Source organism: Branchiostoma floridae, chromosome 14 (assembly GCF_000003815.2).
Source record: "Branchiostoma floridae strain S238N-H82 chromosome 14, Bfl_VNyyK, whole genome shotgun sequence".
Lineage (NCBI taxonomy): Eukaryota > Metazoa > Chordata > Leptocardii > Amphioxiformes > Branchiostomatidae > Branchiostoma > Branchiostoma floridae.
In genome coordinates, this window is record NC_049992.1 from 16,696,102 (window position 1) to 16,721,363 (window position 25,262).

Sequence of the window (25,262 nt, forward strand, 5' to 3'; positions counted from 1 at the left end):
CCAATCAGTTGGTAACTGGGAGCCCCCGGTTCAAATCCTTGGAAGGGCATATTGGTTGTATAAACACTCGTCCCTTCGGAAGGGAAGTAAAATGGGGGTTTAAGGAGGTACCTCGAGCACTTTAAAGGAAAATGGCTCGCAACCCCTTCCGGTAAAAATATGCCCTGCTACAGAAACAGTAAGGAAACTTACTGACCTACGTGCCACTAGGCACTACAACGTGAACAGCAACAACCACATTATACCTTTACCTTAACACTTTTGTTCTGAGTTGTTCATAAGGTAGATCTGTCAGATTGCCAATGTAAGAATCCATGCATGTTGTTCCTTTATGAACACCTTCATCCTTAGGCCTTGACACTTAAAACATCCTTGACGACCTTCCCGAAGTTCACAAAGTATCGGCTGTAGGTCCATTCCGCATCTCAGGAGGTCCGCACCGCCTTTCAGACACTGTAGAGGTCCGCGCTGGGAACCTCTTTCTTAGACCTTAACCTCTATGGAACAAGTTTTCTCGTGAATGCTTCTCCTGATGCGTATAACCTAAAGTTTATCAGGTCAGAGGTAGACTGACGTTAAATTTAACCCAAAACATTGGAGTTGATCTCAATGAGCCTTGTGTTTTTGTGAAATGAAGTAAATGAAAAAGACGCAGACTACGTTTTTCAGAACACACTGTAGTTAGAGCAACGTTTTGTTCTATCTATCTATGCCATGGTAACAATTCACCCAAGTGTGGGAGGCAAATTACTACATTACGCAAGTGGTCTAAAGTTAGCGACAATAGACCACAAAGATACCAGCAATGTTTGGAATAGTACGAACTACTTATGAGAGTCGTAGGCTGGAGTTATTGGTTTCATTATCTGATCTACTAGCTTTTCTCTGTTTGCTGCCTCCAACGCATCTTGCGTCAAGTGTTGCCTATCTGCTTTGTGGATCTTGTGGGTTTGATGGAATTCTTTTTGAGAATCATTTTTCATATTTCAAATCTATCTACCACTCGTCATACAGACGCTATATTTTTGCCGTCACATAAGGACACCGCTGTGGTTCTCATGTGGAATTTCTGGTCCCAGACAGCACAGAGTTTTACACTCCTTAATGAATACGTTGAAATAAAGGTTCTTCCAATAACTGCCTTTAACATTTCTCTCTAAGTTGACACCCCGAGGGAATAGGAACTCCAACCATAAACACACAAAAAAACAAAGTGTCTCGCTAAACTGGTAGCAGCCTCACAGTTGAGCTGGTTCCAGTCAGTTGGTAACTGGAAGACGCTGGTTCAAATCCTGTCAAGGGCATCTTAGTTCTTGCTGCACCTGTCTTTCGAAATGGGGCTAAAATTGGGATCATGTGTTTAAGGAGGTGCCTTCAGCACCTTAATTATAAACGGGAACTGCTAGCAACCCCTCCCTGTAAAAAATATACCCAATACCTAAAAACAACAAGGAAACTTCCGCTGATATATGTGCCACTGGGTTTTACAAGGTAAACACCGAGAGCAACATGTCATTTTCTAAGAATGTTTCTTAACAAGACAACAGCAGTTATTGGTATTGTTGATCATGTTAACGTGTCGACTGTTTTATCTACTAACAGTGGACAGGTAATTTAGATAATGATGATTTGAGTCCATCCACAAAAGTAGATTTCTACAAACTGTTGCAAGCTTTATTAGAATTTACGAGAGTTTGCATGTACTATGTTGTAGGCAGTCATGTGAAGTTTAAAAGTGTAACTGGATGTGACAAAATGGGCAGAAGAAAAAAAGGTAAAATAATTTCAAGATGCCATGATTATATTTTGCACGAAGTACTTGTTTGGGCGTTCCAAAGTGAGACTGGGTGGGTGGGGTGTGTAGTAAAACGTGCCTTTAGATGTGATGACGCAAGAGTGACCCCCCAATTCTTGACCCTACAAGGCTTGTCCCTCAAGGCTTGAGCAAACTGTTGGCTGTAAAAGTTAATGATGATGTTGTAAAACCAAAATGCCATGGCGGCATGTTCCTTTGTGTTGTCTTTATTTTGGGTTCAATCTGCAAGGTTTGCGCGTATGCCAGTCTGGTAGGTACTTTCTGTACGGTATCATTAGAATCCTATGTATTGCTCTGAAGTTTGACAATGAATAACACTTGATACATTTTTGTAAGTTGTTGAGTAAATCACATGTTTGAAAACGCTGTAAAAATTCGTGGGTTGATTTGGAAGTGTTTTCGTGTCTTCGGGATGTGTCGGTGGCGTGTGCCCCATCTCTAGGAGGCGTACACCGTGGAAGGGTTGGCGTGGGCAGGGCGGGCTAGCCGCCGACCGCCACTTCACAACCCACACGTTTGCGTCAGCTCCGCACAAGATATGAACCTCAACAACATCTTCAATTAAACTCATGCACTAAATTAATGTCTGAGAGGCTGCATGTGATTTTTATATAATGCTGTAGTACAAAGAAACTGGCAATACTGCCATGTCGTATGCCGTTATTCCAGCCATGATACGGAGCCTAACAAAAGCTTCGTCTTTACAGTCGCTGGAGTGTTTACTTCGCATCAGTCGTATTTACTTTGAATTAGTACAGGAATATGGTATAGGCCACAGTCAACAGGACACGAAATTACTCTACAATGTAGGTTTTAATTGTTTTTTAAAGCTTTAAGATGAAATAATTGCACTCCATTTGTAAGAATTGCTCTCCCTAAATCCCATTCACACAACCGGCCTGGATGTATTTGTCTGTGCAGCGTATTTGGTAGATCAGTGTATCGTAACTAACCTTGATTTTTGCAAATTCTGTGGAATTAGAAAGAGATTGACTTAGATCCTTACAAAAGTATGATCCCTACTGAAAGATAACAAATACTTTAAACTAAATTTAGTAGCAGCAAATGTCCTGTGGACATCACGCGTGGCGTAATAAACGTATTTCGACTGCGCGTATTTCAATTTTTTTTTAAAAAATCACACTAACGGTTATAAATCTTTCACATATGTCTTTATGGTGGTCGATTTGTAGACTACTTTCGTCACTTATGGGGACGTTGGTCGAGTCTTTGACCTGGAGCTCACTAGAAGGAGAAAGATTCAGATGAATTACAATAGCACGTACAGTTTATAACGTAGACCCCAGCTCAGTATTTAAACGCATGATCGAACGGCGTTAAACAGGCGAAGGCATATCAAGTTACAGACCGCGTATTGTTCTTTGTGGAAGAGCTGATCGTTCTTTATATAGGTGAAAAATGTGTCTCTGTTTGAGCGTTATTTAAAATTACGTGTAAAAAGTGTTAAATAATTGCGTTCTGGACGAATCAGACGATAATGGGTAGTACTACGTTATAGTTTTTCATACATAGAGGCTACACGTTTAAAGAATTCTGGTAATTCTATGCTTTCATGATTAAAATCATCCACGCAGAGCGATGGACATCCAACAATTTTATGTCTCTCTAAACTGAACAAAATGTAAGCGGATTGTTTTGCTCTGTTTGGTTTCGTTTCATTGTCCAGTATCCAATTTATTTTAATTAGCAATTAAAACTGCAAAATCTCTACAAGAAGTACTTCACGAGAACACAGCAGATTTGGGTCCTTTCTGGGGACAAGATGACAACTCGGGATATGGTATTTCATCTTTCCTAAATTTAGTCCTAAATTCCCTCCTTTCCTTCTAACAAGTGTTAAAGAAATATTTTACCCCTAGCCCATGGACACAAGTATGTGTTACGGACTATAATCATTATAGGACGTACGACGCACCAAGGACGCCATATTGAATTATTCTAATTTGTATAGGATACATGACACTGGTTATTGCCCACTTTTCCGTTCAAGTGGCTTACCTGAAGACAATTAAGTACAAAGTCGTGTGGTGCTTAATCGAAGTCTGATCGAAACTGACATCGTCAAAATTGTGCTCCGATTTCCGCCACTTTTAGTAAAAGCTATTGTTTTATTTGCTGTGGTCAGTGAATGTACTCAACGTGCCATGTACAATGGCTTCAAAATATGATACTTACCGATAGTGACGTGGAACAACAGCTGTCGTGTTAGGAAAGCTTGTTTTGTCTCTAAAAAGTTACTCTAAGACTTGACCATTTCCCCACTTTCTATCCATTTTTTACCAACTTTACCCCTTAGGACTAAGCATGTTGTTAAGAAATATTACTGTCATAAAGATGTGCGAGGCGTGGATGAAGCCATATGAAATGATTAGAATTTTTTTTGAATACAAGGCATAGACAAGGCTGTTTTTGTTCCATGCTTTTCCGTTCAACACGTGGGTTTCGCAAGGCAATTAAGTACTTCATTTGAGTCGAAATTGCACAGCTACATTGTGTGTATTTGCCATTGAAAGAACATCCTGCCATTAGCAAAGAAAGAGGAACAAAACATTTCTTTTTATTCTATCACCGAATGTCATGTACAAAGGTGATGTGGCTTTCATGTTAACAAATGGACGATGTTCACCCATAAAAACAACTTCTATTAGTACTAGTACCAACCCTTCGTTTTTAGAATTCTCGTAAAAAAACACGTGTGCTGACATTATAAACTATTTGTACCTTCTTTTACACCACTAAACTCAGCTATTTCTTTAGTTTTCCAAGATCGTACATCTACCCTTGTGTTTTGTTTATCTCATCACAATCCCGAACCCACTTATTGTTGGGAATGGGATATGTACTCTTACTCTTATAAAGAATACGTAAAAAAGAAAAATGCAAAAAAGAAGATTTCAAGCCCAAGAAGCTTGAATTGTATTTTGTAGCTGTTCTTGTTAGAATTGCCACTTGTTCCGACCAGTTGTCACCATTGTTGTCTGTATACTGACAGTTTATTAGAATACAACTTCATATCAGTCGTAGCTCAAAGACCAAAATTAGCATGCTATAGTTGATTTGTTCTAGTTTCTTGAAAATATCCCAATTTTCTCCTCGGAAGTGTGATGTAGCTTTTCCTCGGACATGGAACTTGTTTTCACGGCGTGTTACTCTCCAATCACATCCTCGCATTGCGGGTTCGTTTTTTTCTTCAAATACTGTTTAATTTGCATACCAGCCTTCATTATCACATGAACAATACTAGTAGTATGAGTGAATGAATAGAACTAAAATTCGTAGTTTAGAGTACCATTTCAATAAAAAGGAAGCTTTTTAAAGTGGTTACGTCCTGTTTTGTAGCAATAAAATGTTCAGCACCAAGGACGTAGCCATGAGTTACTCCACCATTTCCTGTTGTTTTGTGCATGTTAAGCGCAGACGCGAAGGTTCTTACAATGTTTCAAGTGGCCAATTATTGACTTGAAGCAGACTGAAATCCTACTAACTGTCAACAAGGTATGGAAAGAGTGACAATAATTGCAGAGTTACTTCCAGGTTGTTTTTCTGTCGATGCCGAGAGGCACATTTTAGAACGACCAGTTTTGCTGGTTTTGCTTGTCTGATACCAAAGCCTTAAACATTGTTAAAAGACAGCAAGTTTTACTGATACGTGGTGAAAGTTCCATTTAACATGCCTTTGATTTCCATAACTGACATGACCATAGAATCATATTCATGAATATACTCTTGAGGATCTAAATTTCTGCATTTCATATAGGTGATTTCGATCACTTACATTAACTGTTATTATCAGTCGCCATGATTCGTGGTGTCTTCCAAACTGGACTCAAACTGACCTACACACATGGTATTAAACTAACGTTGCGATGAAAGATGGTTACAGTTTCCAGAAAATTCCAAAGTATACTTTTAGTTTTTTTTAGAAATTTGAAATTATCACGGGTCGCATATTTGAAGTAACCACTTTTGTGCACACAATCGTATACGTCTTCTTTCTTGGTCTCAGGATCTCAATATACCCAATTTGCCCACACGTTAAGTACACAAGAGCTTAGTAGTACATCTTCATTTTAGAGTATGAAACTTGGTCCTACGGATTGTAGTACGCGACGAGGAAAGGTGTATCGACGAGTTGTATATTTGCTTACAGGATTATTTCTGTTTAGAGGTGCTGACGACGAAAATTTTGTCTTACCCTTACCACTTCCCACTTGATCTCAATGAAAAGTGGTCTGCTTACTATATTTACTTCATACAGTGGGTTCAGTGACCTATCAAGCACATGGGTGACTGGCCTTTCTTTTCAATGATATGGACCCCCTGTTCGAGTAGAAATTGGCCTACATACGATAACCAGCGGGTAACCACGGCGGTCGGTTGCTAGGGTATTCTTTCCCGTTGCTATGCGAGTTCGACAGAGTATCGGGTTACAAGAGGCCTACTATTTGCTAACCGTAAAATATTTCAAAATAAACAAGATGTTATGACAAGGAAAATGTTTTCAAAATAAGATTAAATTCGCAATATTAGATAGTTTGAATCTTCCTGTTTGAATTGAGATATTTGTTTTGTTTCGATTTTGCTACCAAAGACGGTTATTTTCTGTTTCAAGGAAGGCCTTCAATTTGACCATACTCTTGATAAGATGGGCCGCAAGTGCCATGGCAAATTCTCGATTTTTATATTTTTCGTCATCTGAGAGGCAAATAAAACTTTCTGTTTTTGGGATTTTTTAATTTCTAATTTTAAGCAAAGTTACAGTAAAAAATATGCGTAAAAATGCCATTTTTCGCACTTAATTACCAATAATTCAAAATCTAAGGCATTTTTTAAAAATCCCAAAAACAGAAATCTCGGGAAAACCGTTGCGGTCATTTTGAGCCGTCAATGAGTTATGTTGGACTCTTCTTGGTGGAGATCTTAAACGATGTTTACACGCATGTCATACCGCACGGAGAGCGGGAGGGTGTAGTTGATACCGGCGTAAACAACACTTATGATATTCAAGGTCACCAACAAAAACGCCAGTAGCTTCGTTACATATTACAGGTCCCAAACAAAGTGAAAGCATAGGTGTACTATCCAGAAAATTGTTTATATTGGTTAAAAAGTATATTTTTCGCCTGATTCAAGTTAGTTGGGGGGAAAATGCCAGAATGCACGGTTTTACCTGCAATGACCGCAGATGACCTAAATAGAACACGGGTTCGGTTCGAATTACGTCAGATGGAACCTCGTAGAAGAGGGTTCGAATTCGGCTAGACATGGGAGATTTTGAGCCCGTATTTGACCACCGTGAACTTAAGATACAAAAGGGTATGAGCGAGGATAGCTCTATTGTTATAGATACACGTTTTTATATGAGAAACTATACATCGAATTCCCACTGTGTTCATCATCAAGAAAGCGACGCTCTCAAATGGGTTAATTTTTTCCCGTAATTGCCCCTTTCTATTATGAAAGGAACTTCTGTTTCTATATCAAAGACATCGGAAAATGAGATTGGCGGACGGACAGTTCTACGTTTTGTGTTCGTTGTTGTCAGTCTGGAAGAAATGTGCTCAATCTGTCATCCGTCAACAAGGTGCATGCTAAGATCATTAGTTTTATATAAGCGTTATCTATGAGGACAATTGTGCAGCCTTGCCTTAAGCTTAGTTTTAAATAAGAGTTATATAAACAGGCCACACTATGAATTCAGAATGACAGTCCAAATCCGTAAAGCTTTTAAAATTTTTTTAGTAGATTGACCAAATGCGCCAAAAAGTAGTTACTCAAGCAACTGGATATGGTTTTGGAAACGGTCAGACGTTTCAACTGGTATCCACCAGTTTTCGTCAGTGACACTGAAGTGATCTGGAAGAAACAGGTCTTTTATACCCTATCTATGAATGAAGACAATTTTAGATGTCCAATAGGAAGCGATCATATTCACTTTGCTCATACCTACAAAGGTTGGTTCCTCTGTATTTACTTACTTACCCCCTTCGTCCCTGGAGACATAAGGCCATGACATCTTTTACTTCCATTTTGGTCTGTCCTGCACCACAGTCTGATGGCGGACACTCCTCCACGTGGTTTTGGGGTCTACCTCTTGTTCTTTCACAAAACATCAGGTCTCAGACTAGGGCGACTTTGGGAATTCTGTTGTCTACCATTCTCAGTACATTGCCCTGTCATTTCAGCCTTCTTTGTCACTGTCACGACCAAAAACAACAAATGTTGTTTGAAACGTCTGACCGTTTCCAAAATCATATCCAGTTGCTTGAGTAACTGCTTTTTTGTCATATCTCGGCCTTCTGTTTGTGATTCTCGTACAAACTGTAGATCGACTTCTACACCCAGTTGTAGTATGAAGTTCTTCATTTGCAATCTTGTTGGGCCAGACGGTGTTGGATATTTCCCGGTGCAGCCGTAGTCAGGCTACAAGAATGTCAGGGACGAATTATCGAAGGTTAAGTGTGAAAGTGGCATTACGTAAGTACAGCGATGACTCCCACTGCGACCCTTCCCCTACTCCACCCACGATACAAGTCGATGTGAAATAGCTTCCAGGAAGGTTCTGATTATTTCCATAGTGTACCTTCCAGGAAACCTTCAATATGCCGTTGATTGCAAATGATGGTGGTAAGTTGGTCTTGTGGTTTGGGTTGTCGACTAAGGGCAAGGTCACATAGGTCGTGTGATCGTTGTACGATCGCTAACTTTGGGCATTTGGGAGGACAGAAATGTACGGCTTCTGCAAAGTTCAACAGTTAGTACACAAAGTGATGTTTTTGGATCCATGTCGGTAGTTGGTTCTGTCACGGCCTGCTTGAAAATCCCATGGCATCAAAATCGTACGACGATCGCACGACCTATGTGACCGCGTCCTTATCATCTAAAGGTTCTGGTTTCGAATCTCTAGCAGGCCCCAGGTTGTGCCCTTAGGAAAGGAGAAGGGAACTTAACAGCTATTTCTTCACCCGACTCAGGTGAAAATGAGTACCTAGCTTTGGTATTATAACGATTAGACTCATTACCAGCATGCTCTTTGCTAATCTGGTCAACTTGGCCCAATGTTCCTCTCATCAATCAGATATGGAAGTCGTCATTTTTCTATATAATGTACTTAGTATATGGTTAGCTTTGGTATTATTTCATGTCTTGGAGTGTTGAGATTTTGGCGCACTGGTATCTTAATTACCGTGCTTATTCATTAATAGTATTTTCTTATGTGGCGCAGTTAAAGTAAGTGTTTACAAAGCGAGTGCAGCTACATGTTGTTCTTGTTATTTTATGTTTGTTATGTGTTCATGAATTGAAAAAAAAAGTTAGCCCGACTTGGTATACTAGGCTTAACCAACAAATACAGCGCAAAGACAGCATCTTTTTGTCATACAACTCGGGTACTGGGCCGAGTTGACCAGGGTGTTGGGCCGAGTTGACTAGGCTATAGCTAGGTTGTCGGGCCGAGTTGACCAGGGTGTTGGGCCGAGTTGACCAGGGTACTGGGCCGAGTTGACCAGGGTGTTGGGCCGAGTTGACCAGGCTAGGTTGTCGGGCCGAGTTGACCAGGCTAACTTGTTTACAAGTTTGTTTTGGTTATGACTAATGTTCTGGTAATCTCACTGTCATAAAGGTTTCGGCTAAAGGTTTTAGCTGTTAATCATTTAGAAATTGTTTACCCACTTTCAGTTAGACATCAATGTATGATATGCCAAATACACATTGACGAAAGATAGCAGATGCTATCTGAAATGTCTGACCGTTTCCAACATCATATCCAATGGCCTCAGTAACTACTATTTGGCTTTGCCCACCTTCCTTTGACAACCAGTAAGAGATTTATTTATCATGTAGGACATGTAAGATATCTTCTAGATGTGATATTTCTCTAAGCCCCGTTGTCTTGTATACCAGTTACCCTGTGTTCTAAGATGGCGTACGACTAGTTTCTTAGTACCTTAGTAAACAAACAAGTTTCTTGGAAGGCTTGCCCTTTGAAAAGATTTAATACGTCCCTAACGATCATATGTTTGTTTACAAATTTGCTATGGTGATTTCTAATGCGTGGAGATGGAGTCTGACTGGCGCCATTCCTTGAGCCGGATCAAAAGGGCTTCGATGACGTTTTACGACATCACGAAATGTCAAACATCATGCCTTTGCTGCTCTTCGTACGTAATCATCTTTTAGAATTTGCCTCGACATCACTTCATGTAACTCACTAAGTGTTGTCTGTAAGTAAAGAAGGTAAAAAGAGTGGAAAACCTTAAGTCAGACGTGCACACTTATGCCACATCTGTAGAAAGGGCACTGCACGCATAACCGATAAACCGCCTTTAGGTATAACCAGTTTTGTATAGTCAGCTGTGTAAGACCAGACCAGACTGATAGGTGTGATTCACCCACACTGGGATGGACCGCTACTCTTTCCGATAAGTGTGATGGACTCTTTAGTCGTGTCTCTCCTCAGACACGGGACTTCCGGCTTGACATCCCATCCAAGGAGACGTCCCATACGGAAGCTAGGCACTCATTTTCACCCACTTTCAGTTAAGAAATTGGTGTAAATGTCTTTCCCAAGAGCACAAAAATCGGGGTCTGCTATGTATTAAAACTCAGAACATTTCAATTCTTGTGAGATCCTTAAATCCCTTTGTATCTGATGTCCATTCTAATGCCAAAGTCACTGTGTGCAGGGTTAGGGTAGATGGGCGCAGAGCACTGTTGGTGTCAGCTTACATATCACAATAGTTACATATCATAATGATTTCTTCTTTATGATGAAAGGTAATATGAAACACCCCCTCATTTTGGGAAAGGCACGTTACACCACTTTGCTCACTTGACTGATGAAAATGGTTATCTGTCGTCCTCCGGTAGACGGTAAGGTGGAGGTGCCGTGTTTGAACTGAGACACACATCAAGCACGTTAAAGAGCCAACCGCACTCATCGAAAAGAGTAGGTGTCCTTTCTGGTGTACGCTGGCGAAAACACTATCCGTTATGGCCTACTCTAAGGTAGTTGATGACTAGGTCGCCAAGACGCATGTCAGCGTAGGTAAGAATAAACATCCACCATCAAACACACATAAACCGACACGGGGGCCGATACCGACTACCTTGCACATTTGACCCGTTGCTGACGTCACACTCCCGTTGAGGTCACGTGATTTCAGGTCAGTTCTACTTGAGACGTGTCAGAGGACTGGTCGAAAGCTTTTTTGGTGAAGCGCTTTACAATGTGTGAGGAAATAGCAAATAGATTCTTTATACTAAACATCCCACCGCTGCCACCAAATGCAGTGTAGCAAAAAGGATGAGACGTACACTCTCTGCTTGTTTGGTCAAGACTGTGATGGACAGACCTGGAGTCTTGTCCCTTTATTGAATCGTAATAAGATACAGATGTGGGGTGGCCCTGTCATAGGACCACCTATGGACAGTCTTATTGATCTTCCCAAGGAATAAAGAGACTCTATTTACACAACCAATGCTTTATTCTCACCGACGTTTCGGTGACCGTCTGTCACCTTCTTCAGGGCAGTTCTGACTGGTTCACATTGTACTGCAGGACAGGTATCGCTGCTCACAGTTCAGATGCGGTCACAAAACGAATAGTATTTACATATGTACACCTGTCCTGCAGTACAATGTGAGCAGTCAGAATTGCCCTGAAGGAGACAGACGGTCACCGAAACGTCGGTGAGAATAAAGCATTGGTTGTGTAAAAAGAGTCTCTTTATTCAGTGACGTACCAACCTGATGAAACTGTTCACGGATCTTGCCAATGTCTCAGCTAAAACACATCGCAATGTCCAAATGTGCTCCTAATACATCTACCGCTTGTTTCTGTCTCTCTTTAGCAATGCGGCAATGGCTGGACGTCCATGAAGGGGCGGGTGATCTTCTGGTACTACCTGAACCCGCAGGGCGTGCCGGTTCCTGAGGGCTATCTGCACTTCAAGTTGTACGGGCAGCAGTGCAAGAGGTGTAAGAACGGTCGGTTCGAGATGGCCATGTGGTATCCGGAAGAGGTGGTCAAGGTAAGATGTCATCATTGAAGCTCCTCGTTTATGGGTGTGTTCTTACGCGCGTATATATATGTATTCAAGTCCGTATGAAGTCCGTACGGATGCATTAGCCTCTAACAGGCTCCACAGGTCGCTGAAAATGATAGAAATTGAACAAATATAGTCAGATAACATGCCAGAGTTAGCTGGTCGCAAACCATACTCCTCGAACAGCTAATTCCTCTGCCTCTGGCATGTTATGTGTCTATATTTGTCCAATTTCTATTATTTTTTCAGCGACCTGTGGAGCCTGGTACCATGGCAAAGGCTAAGAATCCCACACGGACCTCATGCGGACTTGAGTATATACGCACGTGTGAACCTGGCTTATGCTATGTTCACATTTCCCGAATGAGACTCTGGGGGCTGTTTGCGGGTGTTTACCGGTGTGTTTTGTTGTCTGTTATGTTATGCTTTTTGCTTCTGCAAACTGCCTGGCGTCGGTTCAAAAAGATCACCCTAGCATAATTCACCGAGCAGATATGTGGTCCGGGTCAGCGTTCCATGCGTTTTGAACGCTTTCAGTTCAAGATGTCATACGCCTTTCAAGTGTCCAACGTTTTCTCTCTCCCCTTTCATCCATGAAAATGAGAAGAGTAAAGAAAATGCGTACTCAGGACGCATCAACCGTTTGTTTGCGTTTCGTAAGCCCGTTAGTAAGCATGGGGTAAGTCCACAAATACACGCACAAAACGCTGAGACCGACCGGTTTCTACATGCACTGGAAGAATACATCCGTGTCGGTAGATGACAGAAAAGGTTAACTCAACAAATATTCCGACGGGTCTACACGACGTATTGATGGTAAGGGACCTGAAGTAGTCAAGTAAATGCGTGACTCCAGCACTGCGTTAGGGCACGGTCACAAAGGTCGTGCGGTCGTCGTTCGATCGCTATTAAACCTCAGGCGTGATTTGGGACAGCCGTGCATGTTTCATTCGGAGTACAGCTGTCTTGCAACACAATAGGCTGTCTAGGATCGTATGAATACAGTTACTCCAAATTTTCATTAAGCAATAACTGTGTTTAAAGAAGGCAGGGGGAAGGGGGCAGATGATCTACATGTACGTAAGCCTGATCTAGTCTCGCGCTCTCTCGCGAGATCGAGACTAGGTCATTCTCCGTGAACAAGATGGACTGTCAGCCGTCGAAAATTTGGAGGTATCTACCTTACCTTTAAAAAAGGTCAATTCTTGAAGAAAATTTCTAGTAACTGTCTAGGATCCTAGTTCGTTGGTTCTGTCACAGCCTGCTTGAAAATCCTACCGCATCAAAATCGTACGACGACTGCACGACCTATGTTACCGATTCCTGGATCCAGAAGCTTGTTGAGTGACAGGGGTGACCGCGCTCGTACATCAGAACTCTTCAACCATCACTAACCAGGACGGAGGGCACTTCATCAAACTGTTTGACAGTTAAGGAAAGTTAATGTTTAAACAAGTAATTGCATGAAACCGTCTCCTTTCAGTATACGACGACGTCTGTAACCTATGCTAGAAGATTTCTACAGTCGTTTCATTTCATGTTGGACAGAGAAAGACGTATATATTTTTCCATAACAGTAAGGGACTACAGTGCATGCTTCTACCGCGAAATTAAAACCACCGCGAAAAGTCCATTTTCCCGCTACCGCGAAATTAAATCCCCGCGAACTTAAATGCATTTACAGTATGTAGTTTTGGAAGATTTGCTGCGTTCCTGAATGTACGTGTTCTAGACATATACTACTCTCCAAGCAGAGGTTTGGCTCCGGCTTCTTTAGACATTTTTTTTACCGGGCTTTCTATTTTGTCCCATTTTCGTTATGTCTCGCGTTTGACATTTTGGTACAAATAAAAAGTCTGATAAAAACGCTTAAATACACATACATTAAAAAAACAGCCGGAGCTAAACCTCTGCTTGGGGAGTGGCCATTTACTTGCTGACAACGGCGCCCGTCAGATGCGGTGACAGGTACCGTGTGAACATATCCAGTACTTTTATCGCGTTGATATGAGCACTAGGTATGCCGTCTTTGGGTAGATACCCCGGTAGCTTGGTACTTTATTATCTTTTTTGCAGAAGGCACACACAGGTCCTTATGTTTTTAAAAGGGAGGCTTTGTAGTGTGTATAGTATCATCGCCTCAATAACATCACGTATAGTCAACCTATGACCCTGTGCGCGCAGCTCACCCTGTCTTTCACATCACACATCTGCCTGCTTATCTCCGAGAGCGTCATCTAGCGTCAAATGTGTTATCTGCAGGAACACTGCGATTCTGTACTACAGAGTATGTTCATGTGGTGTATCTTGGATCGGATGGCCTTCAACTCAACGTGCTCATATCCATGTGATTCCGGAATCAACGCCACGGTCCTCTGCATAACGTCGGCAATTACCAGGACAATGGCCCACGTCTTATACAAAAGTAGAAACGACGTTGTGCTGAATATATTGTCCAGAAACTACTGAATGCCTCACATACATGTAGCACACGGATAAAGTCACTTTGGTTTCAACTTCCGCCATACAGAGAATACACAGATGTCCAGTTAGGACAATGGTTGACACAAGGAAGCCAATACTTAATGATTTCACCACCTTTTCTGTTTCTTTCTCAATCATAGCCTCCTCTATTACTAAGGAACAATTGTTAGGGTGTTCTCTGTTGTAGCTCTTTTCCTTTGCTTGTTCCTCTTTTTGTATTCTGCATTCTCTGTGATCTTTTTTCCTTCTTTCTTTGTGAGTGTGCTTTACTTCCATTACAGTTTATTCCTCTTTCGCTAAACTCTCTTCTTATTATCATTATTTTATTTTTTTTACTGGTCTTAGGTCTTTCCTTTAATTTACGTGTATGGCAGTACAGTCCTCCTTCAAGCGAACCATCAATCCATTCATTGTAATTCTTAGTTATTAATATATGTACACTCGTTTTGTACCATGGGGACTCAGCGATACACCAGCAGCATAAATAGATTGGAAAACAGCTAGCCCCGAATACCGACGAAGCAGTAAACCCACGTGCCTACCGCTAGAACTTCTGACTTGACCCTATCTGAGGACAGGTGTAACAAATTTCTCTCTGCTACCGTGGATTGGAGGGTATCGTATACAGAACACTGCCAGCTGTGATGAAGCTTTATTACCTCCGGAAAAGATTAACATCGTTTTCAAAACTTCCAAGCCCCGGCAATGACGTGATTACATTTCAGAATCTTCCTGCCCTTATTTTCGCGATGGGTCAATCTTAGGATCAGGACCGGAGCGTCTTTGGCGATCCTTAAGGAGGGGTCTGATGACTTGACAGGATGCGTAGTTTTCGACCAGGGGCTAAAAAACACATTGAAGAATCCCCGACAATTGAAGCTGCGTTGGGTAAAATCATCTGTTGGGGGAGCTGTTGACGTCACAAGTGCGTCACCCGACCATGTCTGGCGCGCGGAAGTGCGTGAGAGCCCGGGGTCTGACGTCAGAGACGGGGCATCTCCAAGGATTTCTTCGCGGTGAACCAGCAATGGGATCTTGATACCATTTCTTTAGGTGATGACAATTATCGACTGTGTAAAGCCGGACCTTTACAGGACGACAAACTCTCTTGATCTGCCCTTATTAGGTAATAACCATGGAAACTGAATCGCCCGACTGACGCAAAAAAAAGTCGTCTGACAATTCTGACGGGTGCAGTCCACAGCGGAAGGGGAAATTACCGTCCGCGGGAGCCACGGCCCCTGGGGAGATCCCGTCTCGTGCTGCATTGAAAACTGCTCAACGTCATCGTTAGACGTCAATGTTTTAATCTAAGAAACACCTGAAACGTTAGACCAATGGGGCAAGCTGACACGGAAAGAGTCGGAGTCGTTGCCCTTTTATGGGATTCCGTTGGGATCCGCTAGTTTCCGGTGATGTCAATAACCTGTGTTTTCTTGCACAAAACATTGCGTGATTTATAACTTATAACAATCCAGTAGTCTACACTGGTCGTTCCTCTGGCATGGTGTGTTTAACGCCTAGTCCTGCCGTAATGATGATATGTAACGCTAGTTCACCTTTATCCGCGGGGTAACCTATATCCGTTGTATTCAGAAAGGCTGTTTACTTATGATTATCAATTCGACGGAAGGTGGTTTCAAATTGCAACATTTTCGAAAAATTGCAGTTTGTGACTACCATCCGTCTTCTTCACATCCCGAAATACCATGTTTTATAAACCAACGGATATAGGTTACCTCGCGGAAGAAGGTGAACTAGCGTTACATCAACTCATGAATACGCGAAATTTGACTGTTGTATCCTGACAACAAAAATGAAAGGAAAAGGAAAAGGAACAGTCTTCCTTTGTTGTTAATATGAACTTTTTACCGACTCTATGGTCTCTTTAGTAATTTTGCAAAGAAGGTTATTTTTTTCTGTGCCGTTCGTTTGTGTATTTGTCTGTCTGTGTAATGGACAACTAGATTAACTATGGATGGAGTAGGTGGGTAAGGTTTGGGAAACGAAGGTCAAGGTCGCCTATGGGCCCTCTAGTTGCTTTGAACGGCACTGCAGCAGAACGTCTGATTTTGATATCTTTTCGGGGTTGTTATATCAAATTTCTTGGTGTCAAGACATTCTTTCTTGACACATTTCTTCTAGATACCACCAAGTAATGATTGTCGTAATCATTGCTTGGTGGGATCTAGAAGAAGACCCGGAAATATGAGTCAGGGCTAGTTCGGCGCGTTTCTCTTTCAAAACAACAAACATTCATATCACTTCTCGTGTCATTTTATCAACGGCGAAAGGCTGGAGGACGATATGTGCTTTGCAAGTCGTTCCTCTTGGTTCGCTTTGACGTCAATACGCGGTACAGACAAACCTGAATTCAGCAGCCACTCAAAGGGCTAAGAAAAACGGTTAGTGAGGACAGGTGGTTGCTTGGGGTTGAGTATATAAAATAGACGTGAGAGTTCTAATATGGCTTGTGACTGGAGGTTGTTACCTGCGCCAGGTGGTTGTTTGACCAGGTTTGGCTGTACTCCTAAACGCTTTGAAATACGTTGATTCATTATAGTCGGATGCCGTATTGCACCTTATTGTCTTAGAGGAAGCGGCAGGCCCCAAAGAGGTCATTCAGATCAAATAAATGTTGAGATCATTGCTACGTACAAAAGTCAAGGACGAAGTAAGCTGCCACAGCGACACCTGGCGGTAATGGTAGAAAGTCTAACTAACTTTTTCCACCCATGAATATGGAGGTTTTGTTTTTGGTGTGCCCGTCACCTGTGTGCCTCTGTGTGTGTGTGTGTGTTTGTGCGCGCGCGTGCGTGTATGTATGTGTGAGTGTGTGTATGTATATGTGTTTGTGAGTGTGTGTATGTGTGTGTGTGTGTGTGTGTGTTTGTGCGTGCGTGTGTGTTAGTTTCAAAGTTGCGAGACAGAATTAGCGAGTAATTCACAATAATGAATAAAACAAGAACAAGATTCCGAAAATGATCTAAATATTTCACAAAGGTGTGAGATCTTTGATTTCGAGGTATCTATAAAATGTCCTGTTGTTATCCATCCTCCCCAGGTGCTAGGGAACGTGTACAACCGCGTGGGGCAGACGTACTACGGCTTCTACCAGCCGCCCCTCAGACAGGACCGCCGGCCGGGTAAGCCTCGCACCCAGCACAACGCCGAACTGTGCCAGGCCTGTAAGGACGGCGAGTGCACCAACGCGCACTAGAGCGGCGGCGCCCCGGAGGTGTCTGCCACACCAGGCTATCCATGCGTAGCCATACGTTTTTATACACACTGTGATCAATCACGAGGGCAGGTGAAACTATAATATCATTGGTTGATTCCAATGCCAAACCGACCAATAGAATTACAGATTAGAAAACTACTCCGGCTTTACTAGCTGTCCCTTATACTAGATGTTTGAGCTGGGCTCTCTTTGCTTACAGTCTCTTGGCGAGTACTTTTATCTCGACTTAACTGAAGATTATTGGTGATAAAGGTTTGGGTGTGGGATAGTTATGCTGTAATACAACTCTAGTATGATATAGGATGGACGTACCCCAATTTTTACTGTATTTCCTACCAACCTCAAGTTGATTAGACATACGCTTTACCATTTCATATGAACGCATGGCTAGCTGGCCTCCGATTGGACATCAGCTATTGGTTGTTAGCTATGAGCTATTGGTAGGCAAAGTTTGACTAGCTGTCTATTGGATGTCAGCTCGAGGTGACAGCCAATGGCTATCATCATTTGGGTGTCAGTTACGAACTGTCACCCTATTGGTTACCAGCTATTGGCTATCATCTCATTGGATATCCGCTTCGCGAAGCATCGCATTGGTTGTTACCTATTCGCTATCATTCTAGCTTACATGCAAGGCATCAACCGCCATCTTTAAATATTTGGGACATTTGGGTATTTTTGCTGTAGTGAGAATTACCAACTATTCACGAAAACAACCATTTGGTCGTTTTATCGCTTAAATCTCAGCGTAGTGTGATTCTTTGTTGGTCGGTAAGGCACTGTGTTTGTATGTATATATCTATATCTATAACTAAGGGAGGGGTATACCACAGCGCTCCCTCTGTCCTCATCAAAATGCCACTCGTGCCACTGACACGATTCCACGGTGTTCCGTAGCCTCACGGTTGAAACTTTTCCTTTTTGAATTTTAGTGATTTGACTTAATAAGTTGTTAAATCGTGTGCAAAAAAAATATAAAGAACGTCTGTTGTCCATTTCGTTTGGACTTGACCATTTGCATATATTCATGCGAATATGTGATGTTATGAAAATCCTAGATATTGATATAGCGCATGCGCAAAAGAACACAGCGCGCGCAATCGGTTGAGCCCAAACAAATGGACACAAGTCAGTGACAATGTCTTGAACTGAAGCGAAATGGTTGGCGAAGCCACAAAGTTGGTGGTTGAGACTAAGCGAGCTTCTCAATTGATAATTACGTGAAAATGTTATATTTCTACGTTTGTGATTTTTAAAACTGACACGCATTTTGCAATGTAGGGTGATTTTTAGCATTGGGGCTGAGGGCATAGTTCTAACACTCATAAAGCAATGTCAATGGTATATAAGCTTGTATTGTAAGGGCGGACGCTGTAGGAAAGGGGTAATGTCCAAAGGTTTAAGAACCATGGTCTGCCTTGTCATTTCAAATGAGATATGAATTAAATATATCGTGTGTAGTATTTACAGTATTATGATTTAGGCCATGTTGACTCGATTACATGGATGACATCCTCTGGGGACCCCAAAGTTGATGCGAGCGTGCGAAATAAAACTAGTATAAACGAAATAAAAGTTTGGCAAAAACGCTATGACATCTAAGTGGTTAGGAAGGTTGAACATATGACTAAACACAGAGTATGTTTTACCGAACAATAGAGTTTTCATTTTCGTTCTTTCACTTTGGCTTTGGCATATCCCTTTCCAATATCTTTTTCTTCAATTTGTTTATCTGTTTAAGCTGTTTTGCATGATTTATAGTGCGGTCGAAAACGTTTTTTTATTTAGAAAGAGACGAAAATGATTCAGGCGTGGATGTCTTGCATATAACCAAAAAGACATGGCCTAACTAAGTATTGTTCTTAGTATGCATAAGTTGATATTATGAACTACTCTATTTGTTTGTTTGTTTACTTCTACAAAATGTGTCCCATCAAATTCTATGGCGACTGATATAAAATTCCTATTTTGTGACATGTGCAAACAGTGAAATTGAAAAAAAGTGACAATTTCAGAAAGCGTCACCTTCCGTAAATTTCAGCAGCTCTATTCCACTTGACGGCGATCATCCTGCGACCTTGCTGCGATCTCACTGCGGTCAAAATCGGATTTGTGTGACTCCTGACTTCATAATAGGAGTATTGTGCAAACTGTAAAGGGATGACTGAAAAGCTAAGAAGACATGGAAAGCGCAAAATGAGTCTTTTCTATCTATGAAATTAGTGGAGCGCTTGGTCAAATCGCGATCGCGCCGCCCTAGTGGAACGGAGGGTGTATGAGGACTTAGATCGTTGTTTATTTTCTTTGATCAAAACTTCTATTCATTTCTCCTATGTAAGAATGCTAAAAAACTGATTATTGATAACTTGAACGCAGGGGGGAGGGGGTCGTTTTCCACCCATCCATTCTAATCATTGCCAACTCATAAAAAGAATGGGAAAATTTATTTGAAGATCAACGTAAGTATTTTATATACGTCTCCCTATTCCTTTTCCATTTTGTGCCAACAACATCATTCTGTTACTATGCAGCTAGGTTTCCTTCAAAAAAAGAATGTAGTGACTGGAACCACAACACCACAGAGATATGAGAGACGGGAAATTTGGATATGTCGAAAATTGCTCCAACCAGAGACTTCATTCAGCATACAGTACAGTATGTTATCACAATGTTGCCAAACACATCAAGGCCAAAATAAGAAAAAAAATGATGCTGATTTATTTTTCTACTGCAATGTACCATAAGTAAGACGCAGACCTGTTATTACCAGTATCGGAGAGAAGATTTCTTCATTTTGTGAAGGCATGAAGAATTGGACAGGTTTTGTGACAACTACAGAGGATAGTGTGGATGGAGTTTATTAATTTTCCCTTAAGTTATTGGCGAGACTTGATCTCAAGTGAGGTGTGTACATAGTTCACTTCAGAAAATTGTCCAAAGGAATACTTGTAACAGGGACGAGGATAAAATAGCGTTTTAGAATGGCGCGAAGGCCGAGGCCGTTTGTGACGTCACCCCTTTTCGCGGGCTTTTTTTTGGCTAATAGAATCTTTTATTCCAACTTCTTACTTCTAAAGTTGAATTAAACTTCCAACACAAAAATATGCATTCAGCCAAATTTCCGACTGACCAACTCCATTATTTGTCAATGAATGGGCAATCCATCTGACATCACTTTACGCAGAGGATCATCATTTGCAGAAAGACTATGATGCCCCCCGTCTCTGTTGATCTAGAATTCCATTGGTTACAGTAGGTAAAATGAAAAAGTTAGTCACTGTTGCCACTTTCCCCCAAACATTTACAGGCTCGGTTGATTCACCTATCCCATTTATTGAACGAAAGATCATACAAAACCTTTAACGGTCGTTTACACCTCTTTAAGACCATGACGTCACATATAGTCTCGTTCCCAAGCCCATTGTGTTTGTACATAGAGGTGGTAATACCAAAGGAAAAAGTATCAGAACATGGTATTACCCCTAAGATGTAACTTATTCCGTTTCTGTACATTTTATGGCCAAGACAGGAGGAACTGGGTAAGACCTTAGACAACGAGAGGTTCGGAAATCAATCGTGATCTTAAATTGTAGATGCTAGAGAAGATAGGAGAGAAGGCTCCAAGGATTGGGTTCGTTTCAGAGGATTTTATACGAAAGACAACAGAGAGCTTTCTTACTTTTACACTGGAAGAGGAGGTAGAATCCACAGAGAATGTCATTTTGATACGGAAAGTATAAACTTAAGTAGCCACCACAATATGCCTTAAAAACCTTGAACTTGATTCTAATGAAAATGGCGTAATATCCGGGTATGACGTCATTTCCGTCTGGGAATACAGCAGTTGTAATCGAATAGTTGTGACAGGTCATCACGATGTGTAATATTGTGAACTTTGGTGCTGATAGCTGCCTATATTGTCATCGTCTATATGTGGTTAAGAACGTACTTGTGGACCAAATGCTTGTGGCTTTTTTCCCTGACGTAGTAAAGATTGAATTGTGTAAAACTTTGGCAAGTGCCCATGTAATGCAGCTGACGTCACAACTAGCGCAGTCTGAAATGTTTAAAATTTGTTGTACCTGTGAGGTTGAAAGTGTTGCTACCGAGCTGCAACACTGCATTTGTGGTTGTCCGTTAAAAAAGTCAATCGATGTCGGAGAAATCTTGCTGCACCAACAAGCAATACAAACCTTGTGCTACGTCATCTGTGTGCATGGACTCGATTGGACAGTGCCATGGTAACCGCCAAATTGTCGTTTGCTCTATACCTTGTATTGTTGGCGCATGCGCAAAGACCAAGAGTAGCGTTTCAATATCTGTGTACTGGTAGGCAATGTCATCAATCTTTCTTGAAGTATATTGTATATGGTATTTACTTGTGATATTGTTGCATATGCCTGTAACGTAATGCTGCATTCCAATAATTGTCTAACAACGTTTGTATTTGCACATCAATGGCATTAGTAAAGTATGCTTTTGCTGTCCGAGTCGTCTGCGTTTGTTTATTATTCTTGTCTGACACAAATATGTTCAGAGTTCAGAAAGAGAATTGTATAATTTTCTCATTTTATATCTGAAAATAGATACATTTGGTACAGATAAAGGTACCAAAGCAATTATCTACATAGAAATCAACGCAGCTAGTTCCGTCTAGTAAATGACGACAAGATATCCCTTCTCTCAATGTCAGGGAAATGAATATTAGTACTTACAATAGTTGATATTAAGTATAAGGAAGTACTTTAGTAACAAATAAACTTCCCCACTTACCCAAATTATGTTGGATAATTGTGGACCATGTTCGGGGTGGGGGCGTTTTTCGTCTGTCAAACGGAGTATTGTTTTCGGCCCAGTAACAATAGATCTCAGAAGATAAGATCTCAGAAGACCTCGCAATGTGACATCCTGTAAGAACGTACACGTACAAGAACTTTAAGAAGCTCCTCAAGTAAAGTGATACAAGAACCTTGATCTTAACGGTGATGTCACGACAGAAAGTGTTATTTGATGACAGCAATTTACAGATATTTATTACTTAATGTCCTCCCACAGACAATAACTTAAGAGCGAATGCAACGACGCGCGTCGAATGTAGCTCTCCATGAAAGGTCAACGTATCCTAAAGTACTTTGAGAAAATGTCATTCATGTAGTTAATAATATTACGTCATTCCTCCATTGCGATCGTTGCTGGAAGAAAGCCAAGTCGCCATACAAGTGAACAACGGAAAACAATTAAAATACAAATATGAAGTTTAGCACTAAAATGTACAAGAGCAGTAACCATTGTTATGTAAAAGTAGTGAAAAAGTTTACAGGTAGCTCCGCTCTATACTGATTAGGAGATCACCAGTTCCTGGCAGTGTGAATGCATGAGTCGTATGTATACAGGAGTTTGTACACTTGAAATGGACGGAAGCTCTGTCCAATTTGCAAGTAGCCCGGTTTCCAGCCGTACTATAGCGCCAGAGTATCCTCTGTTCTCTTCTCAAATTTACAGACAGGAAAGAAGAGACTCTGGAGCTATAATACGGCTGGATACCGGCCTACTGCCCAAGTGTCATCGTACGTACAGAGAAAACAGCGTGGCTATTATTAAAATAGTTGGTAAAAGTTCTGTAGGGCTTCCAAGCTATTCAAAAGTACTTTGTTATGTCTGGAACGTCGTTGGATCAATACCGGCTACAGAGGACAGTCTACTGCCCCCCCCCAGGGGCCCTACCTATCATGCGATTTCACGAGGTAGGTCAAGGAGTGTCGATCTTTATCATATTGCTGTGTAAGAAGAAACTTGTTCTGTGTTACAATGTGAATGATCGTAAATCTAGATACTCTATTATTACTTCATCCATTCCTTCTATCCTTTGTCTTCCTCTCTTCCCCCTCCCTCCCTCGTTTTTCCCTCCTTTGCTACCTCTCATTTTACTCGCCCTCTTTCCCTCTATATCTCCTCCACCAACCCCTGACTACTGCAAACATACAGCATCCCCCATGAGTTGCAACGTTACCTTCGCCAGTTTTCTCCCGATGTCTCGTCCCTTGAGGACAAGAGGATTTGCCGGTGTTTTGAAGCGGTAATTCAATCAAACCCGACAAAGAACGAACGGAAATCACGCTTTAAGGTACAGTTACGCTCGTGCGTCAATACGTCCATTTCTGCCTTTTTATTCACAAATGATTAAATTTAAACCAGATCAACAATCATGTTGTAAGGCTGCCCAGAAGTCACAGTACAGTGGAAAGCTTGTGATAACAATCGCCATAATCATAGGTATTAGCTTTTTCATGGATAGGGATATTGATTTTTGCTGGGACAAGTGCGATTTATATATGAAATTACTTGTAATGGGTTTTAGAACACATGTACACGGCTTATCTCCGCCGCCACTTTGTGCCTGTGAAGGCACTGACGTCAGAGTGACGCACTTTACAATTAAAGGTCTCGCCACAGGGACGGTTCACTACTGCTTGTGAGGGGCTGTGTGATATTGAAACAAGTTCTTGGGTACAGTTTAACCAGCTTGATTAAGCTACATGTTAGTAATATTCTCATGGTTTGTATTCGTTTGGATCCTTGTAGTGCACAGTGTAACATAGGGCAGCTTACGGTTCTGTAGCATGGTATATTTTTTACAAGGGGGGTACTAGCCCTTCCCCGTGTTTACGTCCCTTCCGAAAGATAGGTGCAGTCCTAACCGAGATGCCCTCTCAGGATTATAGATTACAGAAAGAGTGAGAACAATTTGACCGCCAGCTAACCAAAACCTTATGAACAATAGTGCCACCAAAGGCGACGGTAACTGTTGTTTGAGTTTTCACAAAAAACATTAATCGATTCATCTTTAAGTGTAACTCTGTTCCCAATGAAACGTTTCAAAATAAATTTCCTCCCAAAAGTGTAAGAGCGAATTAAATAAGGTTTTATGGCTGTGGTACCGAATCTCAATAATTAATGGTTTGTCCCTTGTCATGGCGGCAGCATGCTGGTATTTATAAATACCTGCCATGACGCAAGGTATGACGTCATGGCTGTCAGCCGGCGGGGTTTGTTTGCCCGCCTTCCCGGGGTAACACCTCAGCGTGGGCGGATGCTAAATTTTCCAACACCCGGGAAACACTGGGTGTAGCAAACTGCCGCGTTCTGTGCGCGTCATGTGCCCGGTGTCACAACAAATTTGTGCTCCGCCAGATTTTTGTGCCGTGAGGTAGCGCACGTGATTGGAGTTACGGTTTGGGTTAGTTAGCTTTCACAGAACGACCCATCTGCAAAAAATCCGAATTCCGCTTGAAATAACCAAGCCCCACCAATGTGATACACGTCTATCCCGTCAGGGGTACTGGAAATCGTCAAGAACTGTCGGGGTAAATGTTTGGCAGAAATTTGGCTTGACATCGGACACCGGCCGCACGTAGACACATAGCGTCGTCACTATCGCATTATAACAGATCAATGCCTCCTCTGAAGGGTTACTTGAGGGTACGCACTGTCAAAATGGACTACGGGAGCACTGTCGTCTACAGTCTGCTTTCAAATCAAACTATAACGTATAAACTTATAGTTTTACCTAAATACGCCGACTATTTACGTGTGGAATGAAACAATGAGTAAACAAATACTTAAATAGCTAAAATGTCTGAAGATACCCGAACAC

At 41.6% G+C, this 25,262-nt stretch overlaps 1 protein-coding gene across 2 annotated transcripts in view; it reads left to right on the forward strand.

Moving 5' to 3' along the window:
• The window catches only part of LOC118430548 (receptor-transporting protein 4-like), a 55,899-nt gene extending 36,586 nt beyond the window's left edge, over window positions 1–19,313 (forward strand). For both annotated transcript variants that reach the window (XM_035841483.1, XM_035841482.1), the window contains exons 3-4: window positions 11,689–11,868; window positions 17,432–19,313. In XM_035841483.1, coding sequence (XP_035697376.1) covers window positions 11,689–11,868; window positions 17,432–17,587 — 336 coding nt within the window. In that variant the 3' untranslated portion in view covers window positions 17,588–19,313. The remainder of the gene's footprint in view (window positions 1–11,688; window positions 11,869–17,431) is intronic.
• Window positions 19,314–25,262: the final 5,949 nt, after the last annotated feature.